Here is a 27695-nt window from a genome sequence, read left to right on the forward strand (position 1 = left end):
TCTCTGTGTATCTTCTCCTTTTTTATAAGGACACCAGTCATATAGGATTAGAACCCATCCTACTCCAGTAAGAGCTATGTTAACTTGATGGATAACATCTTCAAAGTAAATACACACAATGGTGTGTGTGTGTGTGTGTGTGTGTGTGTGTGTGTATTTCAGGCGGTACTAGCATTTCTCTCAGATGCTCTCCATCTTTTATAAAAGTCAAAACACACAGACTACGAAAGATGAAATAATATAATATGAAACAAGAGAAATGACTGAGACAAGAAGAAATTAAAGTGGATCTGATGAAATAAGGAAAAAAACACTACATAAGGAAATGCAAAATGCGGCAGCAAAACGAATTATATATTAGAAGTAATAAAAAGTAGGATCACTGAAAATCAGAGTGATATACCTTGAAAAATTTCCTTGGTAGGTGGGGGAAAAGGTATAAGGGGGAAGAAGACAAAAGAAAATATGATAGATATGGAAAAGCCCTGGTAGTGCAGCAGTTAAGAGCTCAGCTACCAAGTAAAAGGTCGGCAGTTCTAATCCACCAGCTACTTCTCAGGAGAAAAGACCTGGTGACCTGCTCCTGTAAAGATTACAGCCTGGGAAACCCTCTGGGTCAGTTCTACTCTGTCACATGGGGTCACTATGAGTCAGAACTACTCCAGGGCACTCAACAACAACAATGGAGAACTGACAAAGTTACAACATAAAAAGGGTAACAAACTACCAAAATTAAAGACGTAACAAAAGAAAACTTCACTCTGCAAAGAAAGACCTAAGTATGCAGAACAATACGTGTCACTGCTTAATCAAGTAAAATAAATAATACATAAGCCAATACCTAGACCTATTCAGCTTACTGTTTACTATTTGGGGATAAATAATCATATAAACATCCAAGTGGGGATTGAAGGTGTGGGACCAGAAAGGTTAGTCGCAGACTTTTCTGCAATATTCAAGGCTTGAAAAGAATGGTCGGTAATTTATAACTCTTTCCAATATCTTTTGCAAATCCATAACCATAAAGTAGCTATATTTCCAACTAACCAATATAGAATAGAAAGTTCAAGACATGAAAGAGGCAAACATGGCTACGATGAGACCTTGCTCTTCTCCCTTCACATCAGCTTCTCTTTCAGACAGAGAAAACTTTAGCATTATATGGCAATCCATAATATTTAAGTTCATACAGGCTAATTCCACAGTGCTTTCTGGGATAGTTTCAGGGACACCTATTGACATGAGACCGGTTGTTAAAGACGTGCCAGTCAAATGGAAAATAAAGTCATATAGGTTCATTTAGCCAGAACGGTGAAAAACAAAGTATTTTAAATAAGTGAACTTCCCAATAGCAGCTTATTGCTTTAAGTGCCAAAACTTTAAAAAATGTTAATCAATATGATGGAAATCTTCCTAAAAAAATACTTCCCTGACTTCTCGAACAATGTCTTTTAAACATAATTTAACATTTTCTTAATGATCTAGTAGTATTTTTTGAGTATTAGTTTTCATTATTATATTATATATAACAATAAAATTATGTATTTTATTGTTATATATAATAATATTACTATACATGTATATAATACACTGATGCTCTCAGGATTTTTGAGGTGTTTGTCTATTAAATTTCCCATGGCTTCTATTTCACACTTTAACCTTACCCATATCATGCTGTTCAAATTCAATGTTTATAGAACTGACAGCTGCCAGGAGAAACTAGATAATGAAATCTATTAAATCGGTAACTTAATTTTACACAATTCTAATTCAGTAGGTTCATGGTAGAAAGCAGTCGGCCCTGATCTCCTACAAAACAAAATGTATGAGGTTAATCATGTCTATTTCCTTCAACTTTTCACTGGCTTTTAAATTTAAAGCTGTGTTCTGGGGTTTTTAAGCTGTGAAAAAGACAACTCATTACTGAGCTTCTTCTATATGCTGGGAACCTAATATAGTATTCCTCATGTATTCCTTGTAATAATTCTGACAGAAGTATACTTTATATTCCCACCACTGATGTTCAACCAGTTCGCAGTAAAATCCAGGACCCTAATCGGTGGCATAGTGGTTAAGTGCTATGGCTGATAACCAAAAAGGTCGGCAGTTCAAATTCACCAGGCGCTCCTTGGAAACTCTATGGAGGCAGTTCTACTCTGTCCTATAGGGTCGCTATGAGTCGGAACCGACTTGACGGCAACGGGTTTTTCTTTTTTTTAATGTAAGTCTGAGTGCAAAGCCTTGCTTTTTTGACCACTTCATTCTGTTTCTTACTTTCTCAAAGTATATTTCAAAAATATATGTTAGAATCATTTCGGACGCCTATTAAAAAGGCAGAAATGTATCACAGTCTCTGGGGGTAAACCCAGGAAATCAAATTTTTAACAAGCACCCCAGGTGACTTTCACACATACTAACATTTGTAAATTGCTGTCCTTGAACATGGAATTTAAGAAGTCTCAGTAGAGAAGATAAATGTTCTCTTACATTTTCTCCTACAACTTGGGCCAAACTTTCTCAGCCTCCTTTATGGGCCTTTGCTATGCCTTAAATAATCGTGACGGTTATGTTCTAAATTCTGCTCTTCCCTCACTTTACAGCTTTCCCTGGGCAATCACATCTAATTCTAAGGATTGATGTCCTTTCAATATGCTTATAACTTATAATTTTTTATTTTTAGTCCAGGTCTCGCTGTCTCCTGGATTCCCTGGATGGTGCAAATGGTTAACACACTAGGCTACTAACTAGTGCTAGTGCGACCTAGCCTGGAGGTCTAAGTCTACCCACAGACACCTCAGAAGGAAGGCCTGGTGATCTGCTTCTGAAAAATTCAGCCATTGAAAACCCTGTAGAGCACAATTCTCTGACACACATGGCTCACCTGTTTTTTTTCTCTCTCTCCCAAGCTTCAGAATCGTAAATCTGAATCTTCATACATGTTTTCTCTCTTGAATGCCCTATAAAACCCTGTTGCCATTGAGTCAATTCCGATTCATAGTGACCCTATAGCAGAGTAGAACTGCCCCGTAGGGTTTCTAAGGAGCGGCTGGTGAATTCGAACTGCTGACCTTTTGGTTATCAGCAGAGCTCTTAACCACTTTATCAAATATAACATAACCACAGAGGAGATCATCTTATCCCATGCCCCTCCCCCACCAACACTTGTGCTCTTTCTTCTTGTGTCCCCAGTCTTAATAAATGCACCACCATTAACTCAAGTCCCCAAGCCAGAAAACTGAGCACCATTCTTGATTTCTTCCTCTCTTTTACCATCTGCCTCCACTACCATCTACCCAAAATCCAATCAGTCCTTCTATTTTTCTTATATATTTGTCTTTTCTCTTCTTCACTGGCTCTCAGAAAATATGATTAAAACATCAACCACTCTCCTGCCATTTTAAATATAGCCTAAATATAGCAACTAAATAAATCCAAGTTGGTTAGTATCCTTATAAATTGTAGGCTCTGTCATTTGGGGCTCCCCAGCATCTAAGCATCTTATTTGAAGGTTATCCCAAAGTTGTCAGGGGCAGAGCCTAGCTTCCCACTACAGAAGCTGCAGGAAGGCATATTTTCCCTGCTCTAGCTCAGTCAAGCAGACGCTGCATCCTAGGACCTGAACCTGAAGTAGATAAAAAAAGAATCAGGGGAGAGTTCAGAATCCATTCCAGTGGCATTCATCAACTAGTGGCAATGCACAGTGGCAACGTCACTTGCCCTGTGTTGGCAGAGCAAGCAGTGAGTCCTAGTCAGATTCTTCCTAGGGGCATGAACTGGGCTGAAGTTCTAGCCACCTTACCTCCCTTAGTTCTTGCCTGTTTTCTGAGCATCACTGGCTAGCCTTCCCACCAATTCTGTCTGTCCAACAAATTCCTTTACGGCACCGTTAAACAAGATTGGTATCTGTAGTTTGTACCAAGAATGCTGACTTGGTACAAATGGCTAGCAAACAGAAAGATATGCAATATATTTAGCAATGTCTGATATCTGCTACTTATATTTAAGTATAACATATAAATAACATATAATAAATTACATGTTATTTATCTTATCAAATAACATGTAATTCTATAATTGTTAGTGCCTAAGAATAGGGAAGAAGAAAGCATGTCCCTCAGTACTAAACCACTCCACTAAAGTCTACCACACTGATTAATAAGTTGTTCTATCTCCTCAAAGATACATGAACATTCTCCTTTTGTTTATACAGCTCACAGAAATACATATACCAACACTAATTCAGTCACTTGAAATACATTCATGGTGTTGTAAGTTATGGTGCAAGGAAATATCAAATTATTACTATTTCAAGTGAAAATAGTAGGCTAGAAAGTAATTAAAATTAAAAGTTTGGCTAATATGTTCTGGTGGCAGGAAAATTTTAGGTTATTTCCAAAACCTATTTTTCTTTAGAATAACTGCATATTGCAAGCATAAAAATCAAGTGCTTTTATCACACCTTTTCAACTTTAGGCATAAATGTGATTTAATAAAAAAGAAAAAAGCCAAGGTAGTGTTAGATATCCGTGAACGGAGAATAAATAAATTACAAGTATTTTTGTACACTGGAGATTTAAATCCTTCATTTCCAATTTGAAGCTAAACCTACTGTTTTCCTCTAAAATGGGACTTCAGGTACTAATTATGTTATGGTCTTTTAGACTATGATAACATATACTGATTGTTAAGAGAAGCATTACATAGAGCATATTTTAATATTTTGTGCATATTGTCCTCTCAAAATATTATATTAATAATGTAGGCGAGCTCCTACAATAATTAGTGAATAAATGATGCCACTGTAACTCATGCAACACGAATGGCTGAAAACATCAAAGATAACCTGCAGCTCCTTACGTGCCTGAGGCAGTAAGCAACCTCTGCCTTTGCTCATTGGACTCTCAGCAACTCTCAGCCTCAGACCTCAGAAGTCTTGCCTCCAGTCTCACTTCCTCCAACCCATCACTTGACAGCTGTCAACATGATCTTTCCAACGCTCAGTGTGAATTTGTCATGTCATCTCCTTAACTTCAATGCTTAGAAACATTAACCATTTCTTAGATGGGAAAGACCAAACTCCTGACTATGGCATGTAAACCCTTCACAACTTGACCCCATCCCTTTCCAGCTCACCAGCCCTCACTTGCCCACTGTTTCAGTGATCCAGTGCCCGCCATATCGTTTTATGGGTACTCAGTGCCCACTCCTCCGAGCCAAAGTATTACATACTCTTTTGCATTAATAATACCTGACATATAGGTGTTCCAAGAATATCTACTGGTATAGATGTTGCTATAGCTGTATACATAGATATAGCAAGCCCCAGGTTGATTTACAATTCATCTACCTTTGATCTATAGATAGCAAGAAAGATATAGCTATAAATAAATATAGATATATTTTAAATCAAACTGTCCTCTGCCTTATTACAAGCCAACACAATTACTGGTCATCAGGCTCAGTAAGACTTAGTTTGTACCTGAATATTTCTGCACATTGATGAAATCTTTCTAAATAGCAGCTATTCTTTTTAACTTTTCCATATTGTTACAGGGTCTCTTAACTATAAAGGCATATTTTTTATTTAACATATATTCTGATAAACTTTAAAGTTAACATTTGCATATCAAAGACTAAAAAGTCCGTTAAAATTCCAATAATTTTTGATAAAATTAGAATTATTTCTTAAGAATGTAGATATTATCCTCCATATATTAGATGAAAACAAAATTGCAATATAAATTTTTTAAATATTAAAGATCATTTATATATTTTCTTATTATATATACGCATATACATAAATGCCTGCATATATATATAATCATGATAAATTATAAAATACAGATGCCTTAAGCCAGGAATTTGCCTTTATCAAATGAATCAAGAGAAAGGCTATTACTAAATATATAAAACAACAGAAATTCTAATTATACAAATACCGTTACTTTTACAATATTAAATAATAAAAGAGAACCATGATGCTATTTAAACATTGAAACACATTTTATAATTTTCATCCAAACTGAACAAATATGTCCTTTTCCCCTCTACTAATAATGAAGTTTAGAGGGAAGCGAGAGAACAGAGAGGTCAATTTGAATGAGAAATTTTATTTCCCTGTCAAGTCCTGAAAGTTCTGTTATATTAAATTATCTGTATTAAGCCCAATTTTCTACTGACTTACATTTTATAATTGGAAAGATATTACAACAAAAAAATTACAACCACATGATGTAATGCATAACCTCTGATATACATTTAGAATGTCTTGGTAGGACCAACTAGAGACAGCTATTTTTAGCTGCCACATACTGGATGGCACTGGAATATTCTTTAATTAGAGTATCTAGGGGGAGGGAGAGGAAAGCATACAAGCCTGTAAGTAGAAGAAAAAGAGCTACTATAAAAGCTAACTCTCCTACCAAAAAAGGAGAGGGGGAGATAAGGTCTATAACGCTGATTCAAGTTCGTATGTAGGTCAAACAGAAAAAGGGGGAAAAAAAACAATTTGAACAGGTTCCTAAAAGAACCATCACTTACAGGTATGTTGGAGGGATTGATAACAACCATTGAGCTGTGGAAAGCTGCGACTTTGTTGCCAGGAAAGTCTGCATTAAATCCCCCCTCTGCCTCTTAGTAACCCTGTGCTAACCTTTCTTGCCTAGACTAGTTCAATGTCCTTCTAAATGGTCCTATTGACCCAGTCTCTATCCATTCCAATCCATCCTCCACAATACTATCACAAGTACTTCCCAATACCTGAATCTGGTCATACAGCGCTCCACTTAAAGCCACATTCAAGATGAAATCCTTATCATGCCTCTTATCCTCGGAAGGTTCTTGTCAATCTGATCCTAATCCACTTCTTTAGCTTTATGACATGCTCCCTCCCCTCACTCACTCCACGCTCCGGCCTTGATTACAACCTTGACCCCACCATGCTCCAGCCTTGATGACAACCTTGACCCCACCATGCTCCAGCCTTGATGACAACCTTGACTCCACCATGCTCCAGCCTTGATGACAACCTTGACCCCATCATGCTCCAGCCTTGATTACAACCTTGACCCCATGCATGGCCTTTCACAACTCAGAATCTCTGCTGCTTCCTTGCCTGGAATGCCCATTCTATCCTTCTTCATCGGCAAACTCCTACTCGTTCTTTAAGGCCCAATAAAGTGGGCCTTCCTCTACTAAGAGGTGTTCCCTAACTCTCCTAGGCAGTTGGTCATCCTTCCTTTGTGCTCCAAAGATGTTTTACATAAATCACTTACTGGACTGCACAATTACAGCAAAATCTCAATTAGTTTACCTGCTCCTCAACAACAACTCCATGGCATCCTCTCTTCCTCTCACTGATATTCACATAGAGCAGCTGTGATAACATCTAAGGCATGAATAGCTTTGGATCCCCAGTGCCTAGTATCTACCAAGTGTCCAATGAATGTTTATTGAATTAAAAAATAAAGAATGAATGAGTGAGGGAGTAAATGAATGTCCTTAATGGAAGTCTGAAAATCTAGGACCTAAGAAGTTTGATGAATGAGATTTATGACAATCAAAGGAAGAGGAAGGAGATAAAAGAATGGATATTATTTCCTAAAGTGATAAAATATGTACTGTATATATTTGTTACTTAAGGCCCCAAATGGCTATGAATAATAAGCACAGACAATATTTATGAGTATAAAGGTAAGTGCATTATTTGCCCTAGAGGCTGGAAGTACTCTTTCTAAGCCATTACTGTCTTGATGGGTCAATATGTTTTCTGGCACACACAATAAGGTAGAAAATGCAAACTATATATCTGTCAAATAGTAACAAAGTACAGTTTAACCTAGTAAAAGGTATCAACTCCTTCTGCGCCTCTACAGTCCATTCATATATATCCATTTTTTTTTTTATTTGGAGGATTACAGTTCTCATGTATCTAAATGGCTCTTTCCAGAGTCTGGGTAAATGGGTCACATATACAGTGAACAAGGCTATACAAAATCAGCTATCTGATTTTACAAAAGAAAATAAAAATTTTAAGTGACATAACATTTTTCTGAAAAGAAAAAGATATAAAGGAAAGAAATCAGGATCATGCCAAATAAGCAATGAAAAATTGTTTAAAGCTAGATTAAAAAAATAATAATAAAGAAATAGAACTGGCCTAGAATTCCAAAGGAAGCAGCCAAAAGGGAAAATAACCACTAAAAGCAGATCTGAAATCTCACTGGAACAGGAAGCTTCATAGTAACAAGGAAGAGTTTAAGAAATTAGGACCAGATCTTTAAATATCATCGTGAAGAAGGAATGCTAGAATTTAATTTTTAAAAAGTGGTAGGGTGGGGTAACATGGATCATAAAACAGTTAAAATACAAATTACAAAAGATGCTATTACTAAGGAATTCATCAAATAAGAATAAAAATGAGGATTTAACTAAGACCTCCAAAAATCTAACCAGAATTTCTTTACTTAGTATTAGCTTTTGAAATAAACATAGAAACTCCTTACATTTGGGGATAACTCTGCTGATCTCTGAGCTAATAGTTGCTATATACCACCTAGACTAGGAATGGAGGGAACACTGACGTCAGTGTTCATTGATTCTTAAAGAAACTAGAACTAAGAAGCTTCACTGAACCAGTCACAAAGATATGCATCCTCCCTCTCCTGGTCTTGTGACCTAGAGATTCACAAAGGTAATTAAAAAGAGGAAAGGTAAGATTTTTATCTAAATTTAAAACACTATACAAAATTATGTTTTTAATGTAGTAAGACATTTATGACCTATGATATAATCATAACCAAACTTGAACTCTAAAGTTTTCTCACAAAGTCACATACTTACCCTTAGCAGAAGGCAGAATCCTGCCTGTTTTCTAATTGTTTACTTCATTGATACCATTATTACATTTGAGCATATTGTAAATTAGTGACAGAATGCAAACTAGCCACTAAATTAATTCTTAATTAGTTAATTCCACTAACTAAAAAGTGAGACCAACTTCTTGTACTATGTAAGTATATCAAATTTATCTGAGATACAATAATCTTATCTGCATATTTTTATAATGAGGGAGAAAAAATTAAAAACTACAAATAATGTCAAATGAAAGAAAGATTCCAAACAACAGTAATAAGTAACGATTGCACAGGAAAGCTTATACTCATGATATTGGGCTTTTCTTTATGTCTTTTTTACTTCTTAAAATGCCCTTTCTGGAAATGAACTTTACCTATTTCTCTATGACCCTCATTTTATAATATACAACTTTCAACCTGCCTTTCCTAGAAAAGTGCAAAAAAAAAAAAAGAAAGCTTATATTCTTTAAATTGCAATATTTTAAGGTTTTATTTGTCCAAATGACATATTTAAAATTTTATTTGTCCAAATGACATATTTAAAATTATGTAAACTATGACTAACAGATTTATTAATGAGCAAATAAAGTAAAAAAATGTATCTTATTAATAAAGCAACAATAGTTGTTAAGAACACGGACTCTAAATATATTGCCTAGGTTCAAATCCCAGGTCTGCCATTTACTAGCTCTGTGACCTTGAACAAGTTACTTAATATCTCTGTTCTCGTTTTTCCTAATAGTAAGATAAATGGGGCTAGTAATATGTACCTACCTTATAGGGTTGTTTTGAGTTAGACAAGTTAATATAGCTAAAGTGCTGAGAACAGTACCCAGCACTCAGTAAACTTTATATATATATATCTTTGCTGTTGTTACTTAAATCTGTAAAAGGAGGTGAGAAGGGTATTGAGTGTATTTAATTTTTTATCTAGTTTTCTCCTTAAAAATGCTTAAGGAAAAAAAATCTCCTCCCTTCAAAATTCTCACAGCCCCCTCCAGTCTTAACTTTTCCAGACACTTCACAACTCTAACCTAGATGATAAATATTTCCTAAGGCGAAAGGCCACACAGATGAAAGTTATCTTACTCTTCTTGCTAATTTAATAAAACACAACTGTGTTAACTTTTTAAGGCATTCTGAAATTCAGAGCATTTGTCAAAGAATGAAATGGAACTATAAATTAATCTCAGATTAAAATTTTTAAAATTCTCAGTTGTTCTTTCTTCATTGTCTTCAGTTTACAGGGTATGCTCTCTGTTGCTGTCGAGTCGATTTCTGACTCATATCGACCCTATCAGACTGAGTAGAACTGCCCCATAAAGTTTCCAAGGAGCGCCTGGTGGATTCTAACTGCCGACATTTTGGTTAACAGCCGTAGCACTCTACCACTATACCATCCCCCCCCAAAAAAGGATAAAATGGCAAAAAAGAAAAAAAAAAATATTCATGCAACAGAAGTTGATATGATTAGGTACCAACACTACCTTTATCGCTTCCATAATAATAGAATACTGTTTTACTGAGAGCACACCACCGTTTCTGCCATTCAAATCCCAGAAAGCTGTGATCTACAATAAAGGGGAAAAAAAACAGTTTAAATAATATACATTACATATATAAATATAAAGCCACTTTCTTATACGTAAAAGAAAACATTAGTAAACCTAACGTTCTTAGCTCTAAAATTCTACGACTAATTTCTATCTTCTCTTCCAAGAAAAATTAAAAAAAAAAAACCCAACAACAACAACAAAAAAAAGCAAAGCTGAAAGGAATAAAGTAAAGCAGAGGTGGGGCTGCCACACTTAAAAGATCAACTGACACAACAAACAAACCTTCCTGACAGGGACAGTCAAAACAGGCATGTGACTACATAGCCTTGAGATAACTGATTCATCTGGGTCTCATTTTCTCATCTGTTATGAAAGGGAGGGGGAGGAGTTGACCTAGATAATTTCTATTATCTCTTTTAGCGTTAAAAATTCAGCTAAGAAAGCAAAGAAAAGCAAATCCCAAAGGGATTACCTGAGAGATACGCAGAATGGTAATGAGACTTTCTGCTTTTCATTTCCTGTATCATAGCACCACCTCCATATTTCATTTCCATTATATATTGGTGATGAAAGAGTGAGACCATATGGTCAACTCCCAATTATCATAGCCAATGGAGAGGAACGTTGAAATGAATAATAGAGAATGGCAGACAATATGCCAGGCTTGATCTGAACCATGGCAGACACGGTGTATGGCAGGTCAGGTGCAGGGTAACCTGCTGATCCGCCGGGTGGGATAATGGTGAGAAATCCCATCCTTGAGAATACAGTCATGGCCCACAGCTTTCCTATAAGAAGCAGGATACAGCTCCTGGATCACTTATAAATAACCACGGCTGACAACTAAAAACCTGGACAAACGTTTTATTAAAATTTATTTAAAGCTAAAAGCTGTATATTGTGGTTCGGATAATGTCATTCAGATTTTCCCACAGTTTTAAAACTCTTCACTATCACCTACAAAGAATATCAGCTCCACATGTATACTGCAAGCATACTTTATCTAAGGATAAGACCATTTTCAGATTTTTCATCAGAATCTTAGTCTAGTTTACCTTTTCTGCGTTTTTCAAGGTAGCCAGCCTTTAAAACAAAAGGAAGATCCTGTGCTGCAATTGGAGGAAACTGGTTTCCTGTGGGAAGTGGGGGAGGAAAAAAAAAAGGCAGTGGTTAATTCATTTTAGAAAAACCAAACGTCAGATCTCATTAGATTCAGAGTACTTTTAATTACCTAAATTGCTTAAATCCAAGGCTATTTGCATTGTTTCAGATCCATTCCATAGACTAGTCCCTTTTCTCCTCTTGCAAAAAAAAAAAAAAAAAAAGGTTCTGTACTCCTATATCTTAATATATTATTCTCTCAGAATACAGTAATAATATGTAACTGAATGATCTCTAAAGGGTGGTATTGTTTGATCTACATTCTATAAGGGAAAACCTTAGAAACTATAATAAACAAATGCATTAAATCTCTAAAAGAGACAAGGAATTTCAAATAAACCGTATAAATTCTTCAAATTTATACTGGATTAACTCTTCAAGAATCTGAATGCATATTGTCTCTTACCTGCATAACCCTAATTCATACTGCTGTTGTTGTTAGGTGCCCTCGAGTCATTTCCAACTCATAGCAACCCTATGCACAACAGAACGAAACACTGCCTGGTCCCGCGCCATCCTCACAATCGTTGTTATGCTTGAGCTCACTGTTGCAGCCACTGTGTCAATCCATACTGAGTAGACCATAAAATGATTTTTCCCCAAAACCAAATGCTAAAATGTATTTCTCTGAGTCCACAGCAAATATTCTCTCTCCCTGCTTGCACCCACAGAGAAACTTCAAAGACATTAAAATATGTGAGTATGCTTTAGGTTTTTCTAGGGCATTTAAGAGTCTAAAACTGGATACATAGATATGGTAGAACTATCACAAACAAATATTAGATACCTACAAAAAATTTAAAGGTTAGTCTAAAAGTTAAGTCAATTAGAAATTATATATTTGTGGTCATGGATGACAGTTTACTCAATAGTTTCTCAGATATTCAAAATCTCTGTAAACTTTATTAGAAGTACGCTACAGTCGACCTCAGCATTTTACTAGAACTCTAACGAGAACAACCAATTTAAAAAAAGTTGCTGAAGAATATACCCAACGGAAATAGTTTCAATATAGCTTATAATAGAAAAAGTATTTTGTTAGGAAGCTTATATTCAAATTCATTACAGAATTGCCAGCATTTTTTTTTTTTTAAAGTATCACGAGGATCACAGTAGTTATGAAGTCATAGATATTTTTCTTTAGGAAAGAAAGCTTAAAATTAAAACACTAATATTAGTTCCCTGGTAGATCAATTTCACTCAGTAAACACAAAATTGTATCATTAAAATACATTTTAAATAGAGCACTGATATTGAAATACACAAAAAATTCTAAGGAATGCCAGTGTAAATGTTTGAATAGCTGTTCAATAGACCATGTTTCTTTTTTCATAATAAATTGAATTCATGCAAAGGTATACTATTTATGATAATATTTTTATGCATAAAATAAAGATCACATGCAGAAATCTTATCTATTACATGGGCTTGCTTAAGTGGCCACAAGTTTGCAGCACCCCGAATAAAAAAAATATATGCTGAGAAAGACTAGCTTTCTTTTTATAAAATGATCATACATCTCTCACATGACAGCCCTATTTTTCTAAAGCAGCTCAAAATATTAGACATTAACTCCCTGCAAGGGTAAGCAAGCAGTGGGTATTCTTCCCACATGCAATTTGGGAAACTGAAACATGTAAAATTGTAACAAGGTCACAATGAATTTAAACAAACAAGTATCAGGTGCCTACTATATCCCTAACAACTGGGTGGGGAAAAGGCAGTAGTGGAATCCGAATTCCTTTTATAGTTAGGTTAACACTTTATTCACAAGGCCAATGTTTTTAAAGGTTAACTCAAGAGTTGTAAAATGTCTCCTGGAGCTTTTGCCTTAAAAAACAAACTGTATATGGTGGACACAGTTCACCAGCAAGCTAAAGGTATAGATTCTAGAACCTGAAAAATAGAGAAGAGTTCCCAAGTATGTAAATCAATAACAAATTTCCTAAAAACTAAGGTATTACGCCCAATCTTAGCAATTTTATTAAACTCTTATCTTTTTTTTCTTGAATATAGGATGAAAAACACTGAGATTCTTAAAAACCTACCATATATTTAAGAAATAAGTTTTATCTAAGAAATAGTGTTAATGATTAAAAATACTTTTAAATGAAAAAATAGTACTTATTTCAATTTCAGAGGAAAATATGAACTCTCTGTCTGGCAGGAAGTGTCATTTAGGCACATTTCAGGTGCCAGGGTGTTGGGTACAGGATCAGTCTTGGCACACATTTCAGGTGCCTGGGTGTTGGGTACAGAACCACAGGAAGTATCACTTAGGCACATTTCAGGTGCCAGGTGTTGGTACAGAGCCAGTCTTGGCGTTAGCAGGGCAGAGAGTTGCCTCAGTGCTGCACAGGATGCTTGATCTGGCCGAGAACAGCACAGAAACCCTCTGAGTAGGAGAGGGAGGGGGGAAAGGAGGGAGGAGACCGAGAGAGACGAGACCGAGAGAGAGAGAGAGACCAAGAGAGACAGAGAGAAAGAGAAAGTTGGAGGGAGCGAGGTCCAGTCATCCTTCCTTTTTCGTATCTCTTTTCTCAAAGTGATCTAAACAAACAAGCTTTAATTCACAATTGTGTCCAGCACTAGGTGCCTCAGTGCAGTATTCCTGGGTCTTCTCCGAAACTGACACGTCTCTTAATTCACTCCTCCCCTCACACACACACACACACACACACACACACACACCTCTTATATTAAATATATCCCAGTCTGACATTTCTTCAAATGCATCCATTTTTCTAAAACTTAGTGTAAGACACCACTTCCAAGGAGCAATTCAAAGTGAAGTTTTTTTTTTTTTAATCTGCAGAAGTTCTAACTACTTAGTTCTGGAATTGACTTTTTATTCAGTTTCCTTTATGCGTACTTAGTTCTTCATATTGGAGTATGAATAGGTGTCAAGGATGTAGTGATACAAAGTTTCAAAATAGACATCAGTTTTTCATTACCCTCTAAGGAATCTAAATCCTCATTGCTACTGTTTTATCAGAATGGGAATTCCAGAACACTTAACTGTGCTCATGGGGAACTTTTACAGAGATCAAGAGACAGTTGTTCGGACAGAACAAGGGCATACTGATTGGTTTAAAGTCAGGGAAGGTGTGGACCAGGACTGTATCCTTTCACCATACCTATTCAATCTGTATGCCAAGCAAACAACCCAAGAAGCTGGACTATATGAAGAAGAATGGGGCATCAGGATTGGAGGAAGACTCATTAACAACCTGTATTATGCAAATGATACAACCTTGCCTGCTGAAAGTGAAGAGGACTTGAAGCACTTACTAATGAAGATCAAAGACCACAGCCTTCAGTATGGATTGCACCTCAACACAAAGAATACAAAAACCCTCACAATTGGACCAAAGAGCAACATCATGATAAACGGAGAAAAGACTGAAGTTGTCAAGGATTTCATTTTACTTGGATCCACGATCAACAGCCATGGAAGCAGCAGCCAAGAAATCAAAAGACGCATTGCATTGGGTAAATCTGCTGTAAAGGACCTCTTTAAAGTGTTGAAAAGCAAAGATGTCACCTTGAAGACTAAGGTGCGCCTGAGCCAAGCTACGGTATTTTCAATCACATCATATGCATGTGAAAGCTGGACAATGAATAAGGAAGATCAAAGAAGAACTGACGCCTTTGAATTGTGGTGTTGGCGAAGAATATTGAATATACCATGGACTGCCAAAAGAACAAACAAATCTGTCTTGGAAGAAGTACAACCAGAATGCTCCTTAGAATCAAGGATGACAAGGCTGCGTCTTACATACTTTGGACATGTTGTTAAGGAGGAATCAGTGCCTGGAGAAGGACATCACGCTTGGCAAAGTACAGGGGCAGCAGAAAAGAGCAAGACCCTCAACAAGGTGGACTGACACAGTGGCTGCAACAATGAGCTCAAGCATAACAACGACTGTAAGAATGGCATAGGACTGGGCAGTGTTCTGTTCTGTTGTACATAGGGTCGCTATGAGTTGGAACCGACTCGATGGCACCTAACAACAACTGTTTTATCATTAAAATATTACAATATTATGGACTTTATTGCATTAATATGTTCATACTTTTTATGGTTGTTCAATCTAGACTTTGTACAAAATTCTTCTTAGGTCTGTGAGCCTCACCTTTTACTGGCCTCAATTTTCCCTTTATTAGTTGGCATTTGTATAGCTTTGAACATGAACACTAAGCTTTCAACTAGGATGATTTTTCCTACCACCTTTTACACAACTTAAAATTCTTTTCCCATATACTGAAAATGAAAAAAGAGATATAAAAGATTGTTTTTGCTCAGAAGAATCTTCACTCTAAGTCAGGATCTTGCTCTACTCAGTCAAATATTCTGTTACCACATGACAAGACTTTTTTCCTTGAACTGCAAAGGAGCCCTCGTGGTGCAGTAGTTAAGAGTTGGGCTGCTACACCAGTTCAGGGGCAAGCACGAGGCGGCAGGAGGGGACAGGAAAGCTGGTAATGGGGAACTCAAGGTCGAAAAGGGAAGAGTGTTGGCTTGTCATGGGGGTGGCAATCAATGTCACAAAACAATAAGTGTATTAATTGTTTGATGAGAAACTAATTTGCTCTGTAAACCCTCATTTAAAATACAATTTAAAAAAAGTTAAACATTTCCCTATTGAAAAAATAAATAAATAAATAAAATGGGTTTCACCAGAAATCTCATGACCCAAAGAAAACAACTACTGTTTGATATAGTTACCCCTTCATGTTTTTTTAAACATAACTAAGAATATACTATAAGAACTTTTTTCCATTTTTTCATTATATATCACATTAAAAGTATTTTCCCATGTTATTAGATAATTTTAGAAGTTTATTTTTAAGAGCTATAAAATGGTTTGCCACACAGAAGTAGCCTAATATATGTTACTGTTACCCCATTCTTGGAAATTTAGATCATTTGCCTATTAGTCTGTTTGTTTGTTATCATATGTAACACAGTAAGAAAAATGTTTATACATTAAAAAAAGAGTTTGGCTGCTAACCAAAAGGTTGGCAGTTCAAATCCACCAGCTGCTCCTTGGGAACCACAGTTAAGGATAAGTCCCCTCAACAATATCCTTTTTTCTTCTCAATTCACATGAAGAAAAACATCCATGAGTTTATCTAAACCTTTCAAAATTCTTCGTTTTCACCTGATGGTTGGGATACTAAGTTTTATAAATTGACTACCTCCTGGGGGGAGATAATGATTTCTTTCTCATTTTCTAAACTCATCTGTGATAAGCTTCCAAAAAACCCACTGCCGTCGAGTCGATTCCGACTCATAGCGACCCTATAGGACAGAGTAGAACTGCCCTTAGAGTTTCCAAGGAGCGCCTGGTGGATTCGAACTGCCAACCTCTTGGTTAACAGGTGTAGCGCTTAACCACTATGCCACCAGGGTTTCCGTGATAAGCTTTAGGAAGAAAAAAAAAAATGCCTGATCACTCTAGTATTCCTAATTTTGGTAAGCAGACCCATTTTTTACAGTATCTACCTCCATAATTATTGCTTTATATTTAAAACGCTTATTAGGCTTCAACTTTCCGAATTCCATAATATTAATCATTTTAGTCTCTCACTTCAGCTGGCAATACCCTCTCCTACCATGATCATTTGAGCAGTTATCTTACCATCTCTAAGGCCCTCCAATTCTAGGGTTCCATAAAATACACTCACACTAATATACTTCTTGTACTTTCAGTAACAAATGGCCAGATCCAAGATAGTCAACTCTCAATGATATCAAATGTGGAAATGTTCATAACATATTTTTATAGAGCAACTGGTAACTCCCTTTCGTTCTAGCATAAAGTTGTTTGTATCATTTCAAAGGTTTAATTTCTAGCTAGAACTTGGCTCAGAAAATAAACATAAATTAAATACTTGTTCATATTCTAATAATTCTCCCTTTCACATGGAAAATTTGAAATTCTAAATCTTTTTATTGTTTTGTTTTTAATGGCAAAGAGAATATTATATATTCAATGGACATATCAAACAACAATAATCTTTAAGAAAAAGTCACTGCAGTAACTCTGAAAGATTAGCAGTTACATTATTTTAACACAATCCTCTCACGGAGCTTGTTCACCCACTACCACTATTATTCTCTTCAGAAGGCATTAATCAATTAATATACTATTACTGGTGATCACAAAGACTATCGTTAACACTTCCTTAAAAGGGGTGAGGGGCTCACTCTGTGCTTAGACACAAAGATAGTCAACTTCCAATTAGTAGAACCATAGAATTCCCTGGAGAGTTAAGCTTTGGGGATATGACTTATAAAGACTTATAAAGCAGCCTATATGATGACACTAGGGGAAAAGGCAGAGATGGCAACTCACAGGTTTACCATCTGCTAGTCTCTCCCCATCCCACCCTTCCCCCCCCACCCCCTTTTTTAAAGTGGCAAGTCACTTTAAAGCTACCAAGAAAAAACTGAATAACCATTAGGGTAATTCAAGTTTCCCTCTATTAACTCTACTTCATGAAATGGAAATTCCAATAGCCTTATTAGAATTCCAATTATCTTCAATAAGAGAATAGCTATTAATATTATAGCATGTAGAAAATGTTTCATGAATATGATCCAAGAGATTACTCAAAAATTTCTATTTTATACCAAAAACATACACACACATATAACTGTGGCTGCTATTAATTTCATACAACTCTACCAAAATATGTGAAATCTGAATAGTGATAGTCCAGATTAAGAGAAATCTGAAATCAAGTAGGTTCATGAATATCTAATAAAATAACAGTCAAAAAGTCACATATTAAATGTATGGATTATATTAACTATACTGTTGTTGCCCAGTCAATTCTGACTCATAGAGTTATATTATTCTTCCCTTCTTTTTTTTTTTATATTATCCTTCCTGCTTCTTATACTTTAGGGTATGCTTAAGTGTATAACCAGAATCTAAACTACCATATTATATATCTTGAGATTTCTTTTATAGATTAAGTCTTTAATATAAGGCTGCTTGACATATTCTCACTAAAAAAATTAGATGTTAAAAAAAAAGTTCTTTAAGATTTCTCGCTCTTTAGTCTACTGGGTATCACATCTTAATAATATATTAAATTTTTTCCTTATGCAAATGAAAAATACGGTTTTTATCTAAAAATTTCGGCATATCAGCATACTGAATTAATCATTTAAAAATAAGGTTCAACATAAGACATTTCATATTACAGATAATATTACTAATTCATAGGTTTATAATACAGGGCACTCTTTATGTTTTTATATTTTGGTAAAGGCTACTTTTTAACAATAGATCTTTACATTTCACAGGCAGTATTGAAATTAAATTTTATCTCCTATAAAAAGTAACTTCTCAGATACTTTTATTTGCCTATATCTTAATCATCTGCTTGATAACAAGAGAAAAATTAATTAAATTCAGAAAAATAGGCTTTCTTTAAACTCTGTGATGCAATAATGCTTTGTGAAAATGAGTTACGAAGTTAAAAATGGAATACACTTCTTCCCTTAAGTTAAAAATATTTTTAAAAAACCCACTGCTGTCGAGTCAATTCCGACTCATAGTGACCCAATAGGACAGAGTAGAACTGCCCCATAGCATTTCCAAGGTTAGCAGCTGGAGTACTTAACCATTATGCCATCAGGATCTCCAGTTAAAAATATAAATCTAATTGTATATATTTAATTTCATAACATTTAAGAGTCCCTGTGAAAATTCTGATATGTTTAGATTTAGTTAAAAATATAAATCTAAACATATCAAAATTTTCACAGGGACTCTTAAATGTTATAAAATTAAATACATACAATTATAAACTGGGTTTCAATTTTAATGCTTTTCTTTACCACGATAAAATTGCCCCCAATCTGATTTCGCACCGTAGAATCATGGTTAAAATCCCAAGTCCTGGATTCAAATTGCAACTTGGCCATGATTTAGGAAGTAATATTAGAGTCATTATTCCCTGTCCTTGAGCATAGAGACTGTGACCCAGCTGGAGGTGGACTCACAAGGACACAACAACTGGGCCCTGAGGTATAAAGACAACAGGTAGAATAATCTTGGAAAATGTCTTTTAAGGAACTTTTCACATAAGCCAGCACACAAAAGACTTTCCACTCTTATCTTTTTCTATTAATACACAGTGAACACAAAGTTGTTGGACCAATGAAGACCCTCCTGACTGTCATTACTGAAACCTGTACGAATGATTGTTAAGAAAGACAATTCAAAATGTAGGATAACAGTTTCTAGCCAATCTGTGAAAAGGTGAAGCTTTCAATGGTTTTGCCCATTTGTAATGTTAATATATACTGATGACTCTGTAACTTTCCTTGGACTTGGGCAGACGTGGCTGCGGCAGCACGCTTCTCCACTTCCCACTTTTGTCTCTTTGAATATATGCCGAATAAAACTTTCTTTTTGCTTTACTAAACTTTGTGATGTTTTTCCCCTACAACAGCCATTAAGTCCATTAAGTTAGACAAATTACTAGATTTCAATAAGTTTCAGTTTTCAAACCTTTGAATGGAGGTAATACAAGGGAACACTGTGTAGAAATACTGTGGGGATTTAATAGGCCAGCACTTAAAATAACTCCTTAAGAAATTTTATTTTTATTACCACTATTATTTTTTAATGGAAATACAAATTTGCTGAGTCCATTGTTTCATACACAAGAAAACAATAAGAACGCTGAAGAATAAACCACCAAAATAAAAATGTGAAGACTAAACATCTTTTAAAAATACAAATTCCTTTCCTTTACAGACATTTGGCCAAAAAAAAAAAAAAAAAAACCTGATGCACGAGAAGTATTTCAGGGTATTATAGGTAGTAGAGGTTAGTAAAAATTAAGAGGAACACTCTTAATTACTTAAACAAGTATTTACTAATGTTTATCATATGTCAGGCCCTTTTCTAAATATTACCTAAATTAAGCAACTAGGAAAAAATAGACCCAACTTTATTGAAAATTTGGTTAAGAAATTTAAAAGAAAAGTCAAATAATATATGTATAAACTGTAAAGACTGACAATAATTGGTCCTGCATCTTCCTTCTTTTACCAGTGCTATCTCTATATGGAACACAACCTTTTCCGTATCTCCGAACTGTAAGTTCTAAGTATCTTTTTTAAAGTATTACCAATGGCATGATTACAAACCTCAGCATGATTTAGTGAAGTACTGATAACTGTAACAGCTAACACATGTGTAATGCGTGCTACATCATCAACTCATTTCATCCAGCACAACCCCAAAAGGTATTACTAATTAGCTCCATGTTACCAGTGGGAAATCACGGTCACGCACAGTAAGTGGTGGAGCCAGGACCCAAGTTTTGTCTGCCCACAAAGCCCATTCTCTGAAACACTATGTTCTAGTGTTAGTAGAATAAATAAATGTGATCTACAGGAACTATATAAGATAATGTTATTGAATTAATCACAATTATTTAAAATTAATTCCTTAACAGCAGAATGATATATGCAAAAATATACATTTAAAAATCTGGAATTTTTTTTTTTTTTTTTTTAGCACAGTGGTTAGGAGCTCGGCTGGTAACCAAAGGTCAGCAGTTCAACTCCACCAGCCGCTCTTTGGAAACCCTAAGGGGCAGTTTTACTCTGTCCTATAGGGCTGCTATGAGTCAAAATTGACTAGAGGCAATGGGTTTACTTTTTCTGTTTGTAAGATTTTAGAGGGGTCAATTTTGCTTTCCAATAATGCCTTTTTAAAAGACTTCCCTTTTGGTTAAAAAACACATACACACAAACACAGAACCAATTAGTAATGGGAAAACTGATAGGAAGGAAAAGGAGGCTCTTTTTGTCTGCAGATTTCTCTAGCAAACTACAGAAATAAGAAATGATTATAACATAGGCTGAATCCTTTAGCTCCTTTCCATTCAACTATGTTTTATTTTCACATAGACTATAGACCATTTTTCTTTTTTTGTAGCTGCTTTATGATGAATTGTAAGCAATAAATTTTAAAAAATTATTTTCAGAATATGAATAAATGTTTTATAGTTGGTAGTATGCTTTAAAATTATCTTATGCACTTATTTTTCCTATCTTGTGTATAAACAGTTTAAAGCCAATAATAACATAAGATCATATCTGAAGTATCTGAAATAGGAATATACACAGTTGTATTCTACACCGTACAGCATAACAAGGCTTATGCTTTGTTTTTGCCTTGATGAAAGAGAACAGACACATAGACAGTTGTCATCCTATTCCCAACTCCTAAAAGAACTTTATTACTGAAGGTGGTTAAAATCAGGGGAAAAGTAAGTGAAAAACATTTAGTACAAAAATTATCAAACGTGAAATTATTTTATGACTAGCTTAATAAAAGGTAAAAATTTCTGAATTAAGACACTCACTTTATTCAAAGTCCTACTAACTTGCTTGATTATTAAAGCAAATATATTCTCAAACATTCTTCATGCCTATCTCTATTTAAGAAGGCAACTGCCTAATTTTTATTTAAATCAAAAAGCTTTTGCCACTTCTCCCCTTCTGCCATTCAAAGTAACTATCCTCGATTGCAGCATTATTAACATCCTCTTACACACACACACACACACACACACACACAGAGGTCACGCACATACTTGTCTTCCTTCTACCTAAAAAGAGTTCTTTTCAGAAGTCTCTTTTTCCAATATAAGGATGAAGTTAACATATTCTTACCTAATTATCATTATTGTTCATTGTCTTAGTTATCTACTGCTGCTATAAGAGAAATACCACACAAAAAAAAAAAAAAACCAGTGCTGTCGAGTCGATTCCGACTCATAGTGACCCTATAGGACAGAGTAGAACTGCCCCATAGAGTTTCCAAGGAGCACCTGGCGGATTTGAATTGCCAACCCTTTGGTTAGCAGCTGTAGCACTTAACCACTACACCACCAGGGTTTCCAGAAATACCACAAGCAGATGGCTTTAACAAAAAGGCATTTATCCTCTCACAGTCTAGGAGCCTAGAAGTCTGAATTTAGGGTACCAGCTCCCAGGGCAGGTTTTCTCTCTCTGTTGGTTCTGGGGGAAGGTCCTTGTCATCAATCCTTCCCTGGTCTAGCTGCTTCTCAGGGCAAGGACCCCGGGTCCAAAGAATGCACTTTACTCCTGGCGATTCTCTACTGGTGGCACGAGGTCCCTATCTCTCTGCTCCCTTCTCTCTTTTATCTCTTGTAAGATAAAAGGTGACGCAGGCCACACCTGTTACATGGATCAGGGATATGACCTAAGTAAGGGTGTTGCATCCCACCCTAATGCTCTTGAACATAACCTCATTTTGCCTCACTAACCACAAGCAGAGATTAGGATTTACAACACACGGGAAAACTACACCTAAGCATGAAATGGAGGACAACCATACAATACTGGGTATCCTGGCCTAGTCAAGTTGACACATATTTTGGGGGAATACAATTTAACCCATGACATTCATCTAGTAATATATTGCCTTGTTCCCCCAAGAAAAGCTTTTTGCAGTTATTTGTATAGATACATTTGGTAAGACAAATTGAAAGCACACAAGAGGTATCTGTGTATGTGCGTAGGGACACAGATACACAAGCACAAAGAAAGAAAGAGAGAAAGTGAGACTGATAAAACAAATACCTGTACAGAAAAATGTTATGTTAGGGGAATCTGGGTAAAGAGTATATGAGAATTCTTTGTACTATTCTAGCAACTTTTCTAGAAGTGATATTTTTTCAAATAAAAAAATTAAATATGAGTAAAAAATAACAAGAAAAACCAGGAGTCAGGTTAGAATACAGAACATGAACCTATAAGGTCATTTACATTTGCCAGGAGTGGGCCAAAAATTCAGTGGTAAGCTTTATAACAACACGAACCAAGAAATACAATAAATTAAGCGCTTCATTGTCTATTAGATAAATACAGATCATTGCTCAAGGAGAACAACAACTATTCCTGGTTTCTGGTACTGAGAGAAAGAAATTTCTCTCATGTGTTTTCAGTGTCCTCAACAGCATTTTTACAGTCCATAAAACAAAAGTTTCATAGAGCTGCTTTGTATAACATCACTCATCTTGGGCCAACAGCATAATGCCAAAGTTACATTCCATAAAGGCAATTCTACCGACTATGAAGCCCAGGTAGCCCAAGTATATAGCTCTCAAACAGCCTTGTTAAACTCAAAGGTCAGACCAGAGAGTACCGACAGAAACAGACACCCTGTACAATTTTCAGACAATCTTTCCAAAAGACTGTTTATCTTGATGAAGCTTTTGGGAAGTATTAAACCCCAAGCAGAGGCTATGTTCCCTGTGAGAAGCTAACACAGCTCTTTAATGTTGCTGCTTAAGAGTCATATCCTTTAACAAGCAGCCAATATGGGGGTAAATTTCATATACTCTTATACATTAATTTACATATAAATGTATAACATTTAATAACTTTACAGGGACATATCACTGGTTAAAGATCCACCTTAACATAAAAACACATCAGTAATGAGCCCATAAATTTCTAACTCAGGGCCAGAATAATTCTAGCCTGCAAAAATTTTAAGTATATGCCTACTTCACATAAACAAAAAATCCATCAAACATGTTTAAACTGAGAATGATAAAATGCCCAAGTCTACCTTCCAATATGAATTGGCTATAATATGCACACCTGAGTACCTCAAAGAATTATAAAGGGTTGTTACCTATGTAACAGGAATCCCCGGGTGGTGCAAACGGTAAATGTGCTCTCTGCTAACCGAAAGGTCGGTGGTGGTTCGAGTCCATCCAGAGGCACCTCAGAAGACAGGCCTGATGATCTACTTCCAAAAAATCAGCCACTGAAAATCCTGTGGCACACAGTTCCACTCTGATGTACCTGGGGTCACCATGAGTCAGAACTGACTCAACAGAAACTAGTGTCAGTTTTTTTGTTTTCTTAATCTATAAAACTGAGTAAGTTACTGGAGAATAGCTACTAAAACTTCAATATTACAACAGTTAATGTGTAGCAGGATTTTTCTAGAACCTGAAAATAAATGCATACCACATGCTTAATCCTCTCTCTGATCTTGAGCTTCGAGTGGGATAACTGTTAGCAGCCACATGTGAGACTGACCAAGGGGACAGACATTCATGTGGTACTTATTAGTCTGAAATAGCGTGCTCAAAAGTTTGTATTTTTCACTAGATGTTGAGCAAGGGGAGCACAAGGCAGTAGTTCCACAATCTGAGGGTGCATCAAAGTCATCAAGGGGATTTAGTTAGAATGAAGTGCAATTTTAAAGTAAACGATCTACATTGCTCAAAATGGTATACCAAAAAAATATATATATATACTAGTTTAATACTTGCTTATAGGATTTATAAAGTACGCTCTAAGACAATGTTCAATACAAAATCAAGAGACCATCAATAAGCAGATAAAATACAGTTCTTCTGCAATCATGTAACATTAAAAACCCAAGGGAAGTGCCAGACACATAAAAGATTACAAGGAGGATGATTTTTATTTAGAGTACCACCTACCTTCTGAGACATTAAAATAATTTTATAAACATATAATGCATCTTCCACAGTAGTATCAAGAGAGAAGTATTATCATAATAAAAAACTTAAGAGAATTAAGCAGCCAGTTGCATTCATCTGTTCATTCATTCAACATTTACCGAGCACCCGATCTGTGCCAGGCACTGTGATGGGACTAGCAACACAAAGTTACCATCCCTGCTTTTGAGAAGCTCACGATTAAGTGCAGTTCCCCACTAAGAGTAAGGTAACAGGAAACTGCCAAGTAAACAGAAGATTGAGAGGTAAGATAGTAAAGAGCTATTACTGGGATGAACAGAACTGAAGAGTAAAGAGGTTACCTTTCTACTTCTTTCCCACCTTAATACCTATTTTCACAGTTAACAACACTCCAATTCAGTTCTAAACTCTGTAATAGCCAGCATGAAGCTAGAAATACAATAAAAAGGAAAAACGAAATTGGGACTGAACACATAGAATAAAAAGTGCCTGTGTTTTAACCATGTGATTTTAGCCTATTTTTCAAAGTATCCATGATGTAAGACATCAAGCACCAAATATAAATACTGATATTTACCATGAGTTAGAGATCACAGGTAATCCATTAATGTGTCAATTGTATAGATTCTCTCACTCCCAGGTTCACAAAGCTGACATGGCCCCATCTCCATGGTCTCCTTTTCTCCCAATTAATAGTTTTCATTACCAGAACACCAGAATATTTTCACCACTAAAGTTGAACTTTCTGATTCAAATTAGAAATACCAAAATTAAAACTTTGAGAAAGAATCTCACGGCATATTAAATGGAATAAAATATTTGCTAACAATATGCAACAACTGATGCGACTTCACGTAAACAGTGCTATTCAGCCCCATTTGGACATCACGGCAAAGTCTGTACAGCTGTGGTCTCTACCACTTGCACTGTAACACACTGGCAAGTACCTCAAAGGAATTTAAGGCAGTGAAGCCGTCTGAACTCCGCAGTTTGCTCATGAATATCTGAAATACGTGATATCCTCTTGAAAACATGGAAAAGACTTAAAAGCCAGTGGACAGACATCCTACTCAAATTCCATACAAATAAATGATGTGAGATGATGACTTATTCAAAATTAATTCAGATATGGTAAGATCTTGTGATAAGATACTCCATTATATGCTTTCCTAGGAATTCAGCTGTATTTAAATCATGTTGTCTGAACAGATCATGATGTATGTTTTCAATGAAAAAAAATTTTTTACACATGTTATAACCTCTCTTCCTAATATTAAGACACCAACAGTCATTAATTAAACTGGCTAATTCAACTGGACTTTATCTGGATTGCCTCAATTCTCATGCAACATTCAGAGTTCCAATGTATTTTTTAATATCAAAATACATTAAATTAGAGAAAAGAAATAAGAAATTCCTCAGAGGATGCTGAGCTATGGAAATTCAAAAATTGGTCCAATTTTCTCCTATGAATCAAAAAAAATCAGGTACAGTACTACAACTTCATATACAAATAAAAACTGGCACTATCATTAACTGGCCAAACAAATTTTTAAAGGGGTATTTATGGAAGAAAATATTTGCAAGGATGTCACAACAAAGAGCTCCTGAAAATCGATAAGGAAAAGATAATCAAAGGAAAAAAATTATATATATATATATGTATGTATATGAACCCGGCAATAAGTCCAAAAGCCAACAGACATGAGAAAAGATGCACGTTTACTAACTGCTTGTCTCTCTCCCAGTTCCCCCCACCCTCGCTAGAATGTAAGTTCTTCGAGCCCAGAGACAACAACTGTCTTGTTACTGTTGTATCCCCAGGACCTAGATGAGCATTTGGCACACAGTAGGTGCTCACAAATTTTGCTGAATGAACAAGCGAATGAATAAACCAATCTCACTAAAAACTAAAGAAAACAAATTAAACCAGAATACTGCTTTTTAAGTTATAAAACTGACAAAAACTGTTAACAATTCATGCATCAAACAGTGGGGAGAAAAGATGGTACTCTCATGCACTGCTTTTGGCAGTATAAATCTCTATAGCCTTGTGGACGAGAATCTGACTTTAAGAATTCAACTCCTAAGAATCTATCCTACCAAAAAAAAAAAAAAAAAGCACAGGTTCATAATGATGTATGTGCCTGAATATTCACTGAAACACTACTTACGAATGGAAAAATGGAAAATGTCTAGCAAGAAAGACACTATGAAACCATTTTTAAGTAATGCTCTAGGTCCATATGTATTGTGGAAAGATATGTATTCATGTGGAAAAATGTCCCTGATATTTCGATGAAAAACACAAGTTGTAGAATAATATGTATGCTACTGACATTCCATTTTTTAATTTTAAAAATATTCCATATTTATTCTAGCAGCTATTTATTTGGACAACTCAGGGGGAAAGAAGACTGGAAGGATACATTCAGAACTGTGAACAGTTATAACTTCTATAGAGTGTTTTTTTTTTGGAGAGAGGAAACAACTTTTTCCTTGTGAGATGCATGTATTACATTTAAAAGTTGACAGAATATAATTTTAAATGAAAAATAAAAAATGAATGTCTACAAGTTTGTAAGTAATTTAA

The 27695-nt window shown here is 35.5% G+C and overlaps 1 protein-coding gene and 1 long non-coding RNA gene across 2 annotated transcripts in view; both read right to left on the minus strand.

Annotated features, from left to right (window-relative positions):
• The window catches only part of SKAP2 (src kinase associated phosphoprotein 2), a 178461-nt gene that overhangs the window by 62688 nt on the left and 88078 nt on the right, over positions 1-27695 (minus strand). Inside the window, exons 5-6 of the mRNA XM_003407064.4 lie at positions 11467-11544; positions 10343-10426 (exon numbers count right to left, since the gene is read on the minus strand). Of these exons, the coding sequence (XP_003407112.1) occupies positions 10343-10426; positions 11467-11544 (162 nt within the window). The remainder of the gene's footprint in view (positions 1-10342; positions 10427-11466; positions 11545-27695) is intronic.
• The window catches only part of LOC135232250 (uncharacterized), a 77498-nt gene continuing 69164 nt past the window's right edge, over positions 19362-27695 (minus strand). Inside the window, exon 3 of the long non-coding RNA XR_010322724.1 lies at positions 19362-25847. This is a non-coding gene — a long non-coding RNA (uncharacterized LOC135232250). The remainder of the gene's footprint in view (positions 25848-27695) is intronic.

This window comes from Loxodonta africana, chromosome 8 (genome assembly GCF_030014295.1).
Source record: "Loxodonta africana isolate mLoxAfr1 chromosome 8, mLoxAfr1.hap2, whole genome shotgun sequence".
In the NCBI taxonomy this organism is placed as follows: Eukaryota; Metazoa; Chordata; class Mammalia; order Proboscidea; family Elephantidae; genus Loxodonta; species Loxodonta africana.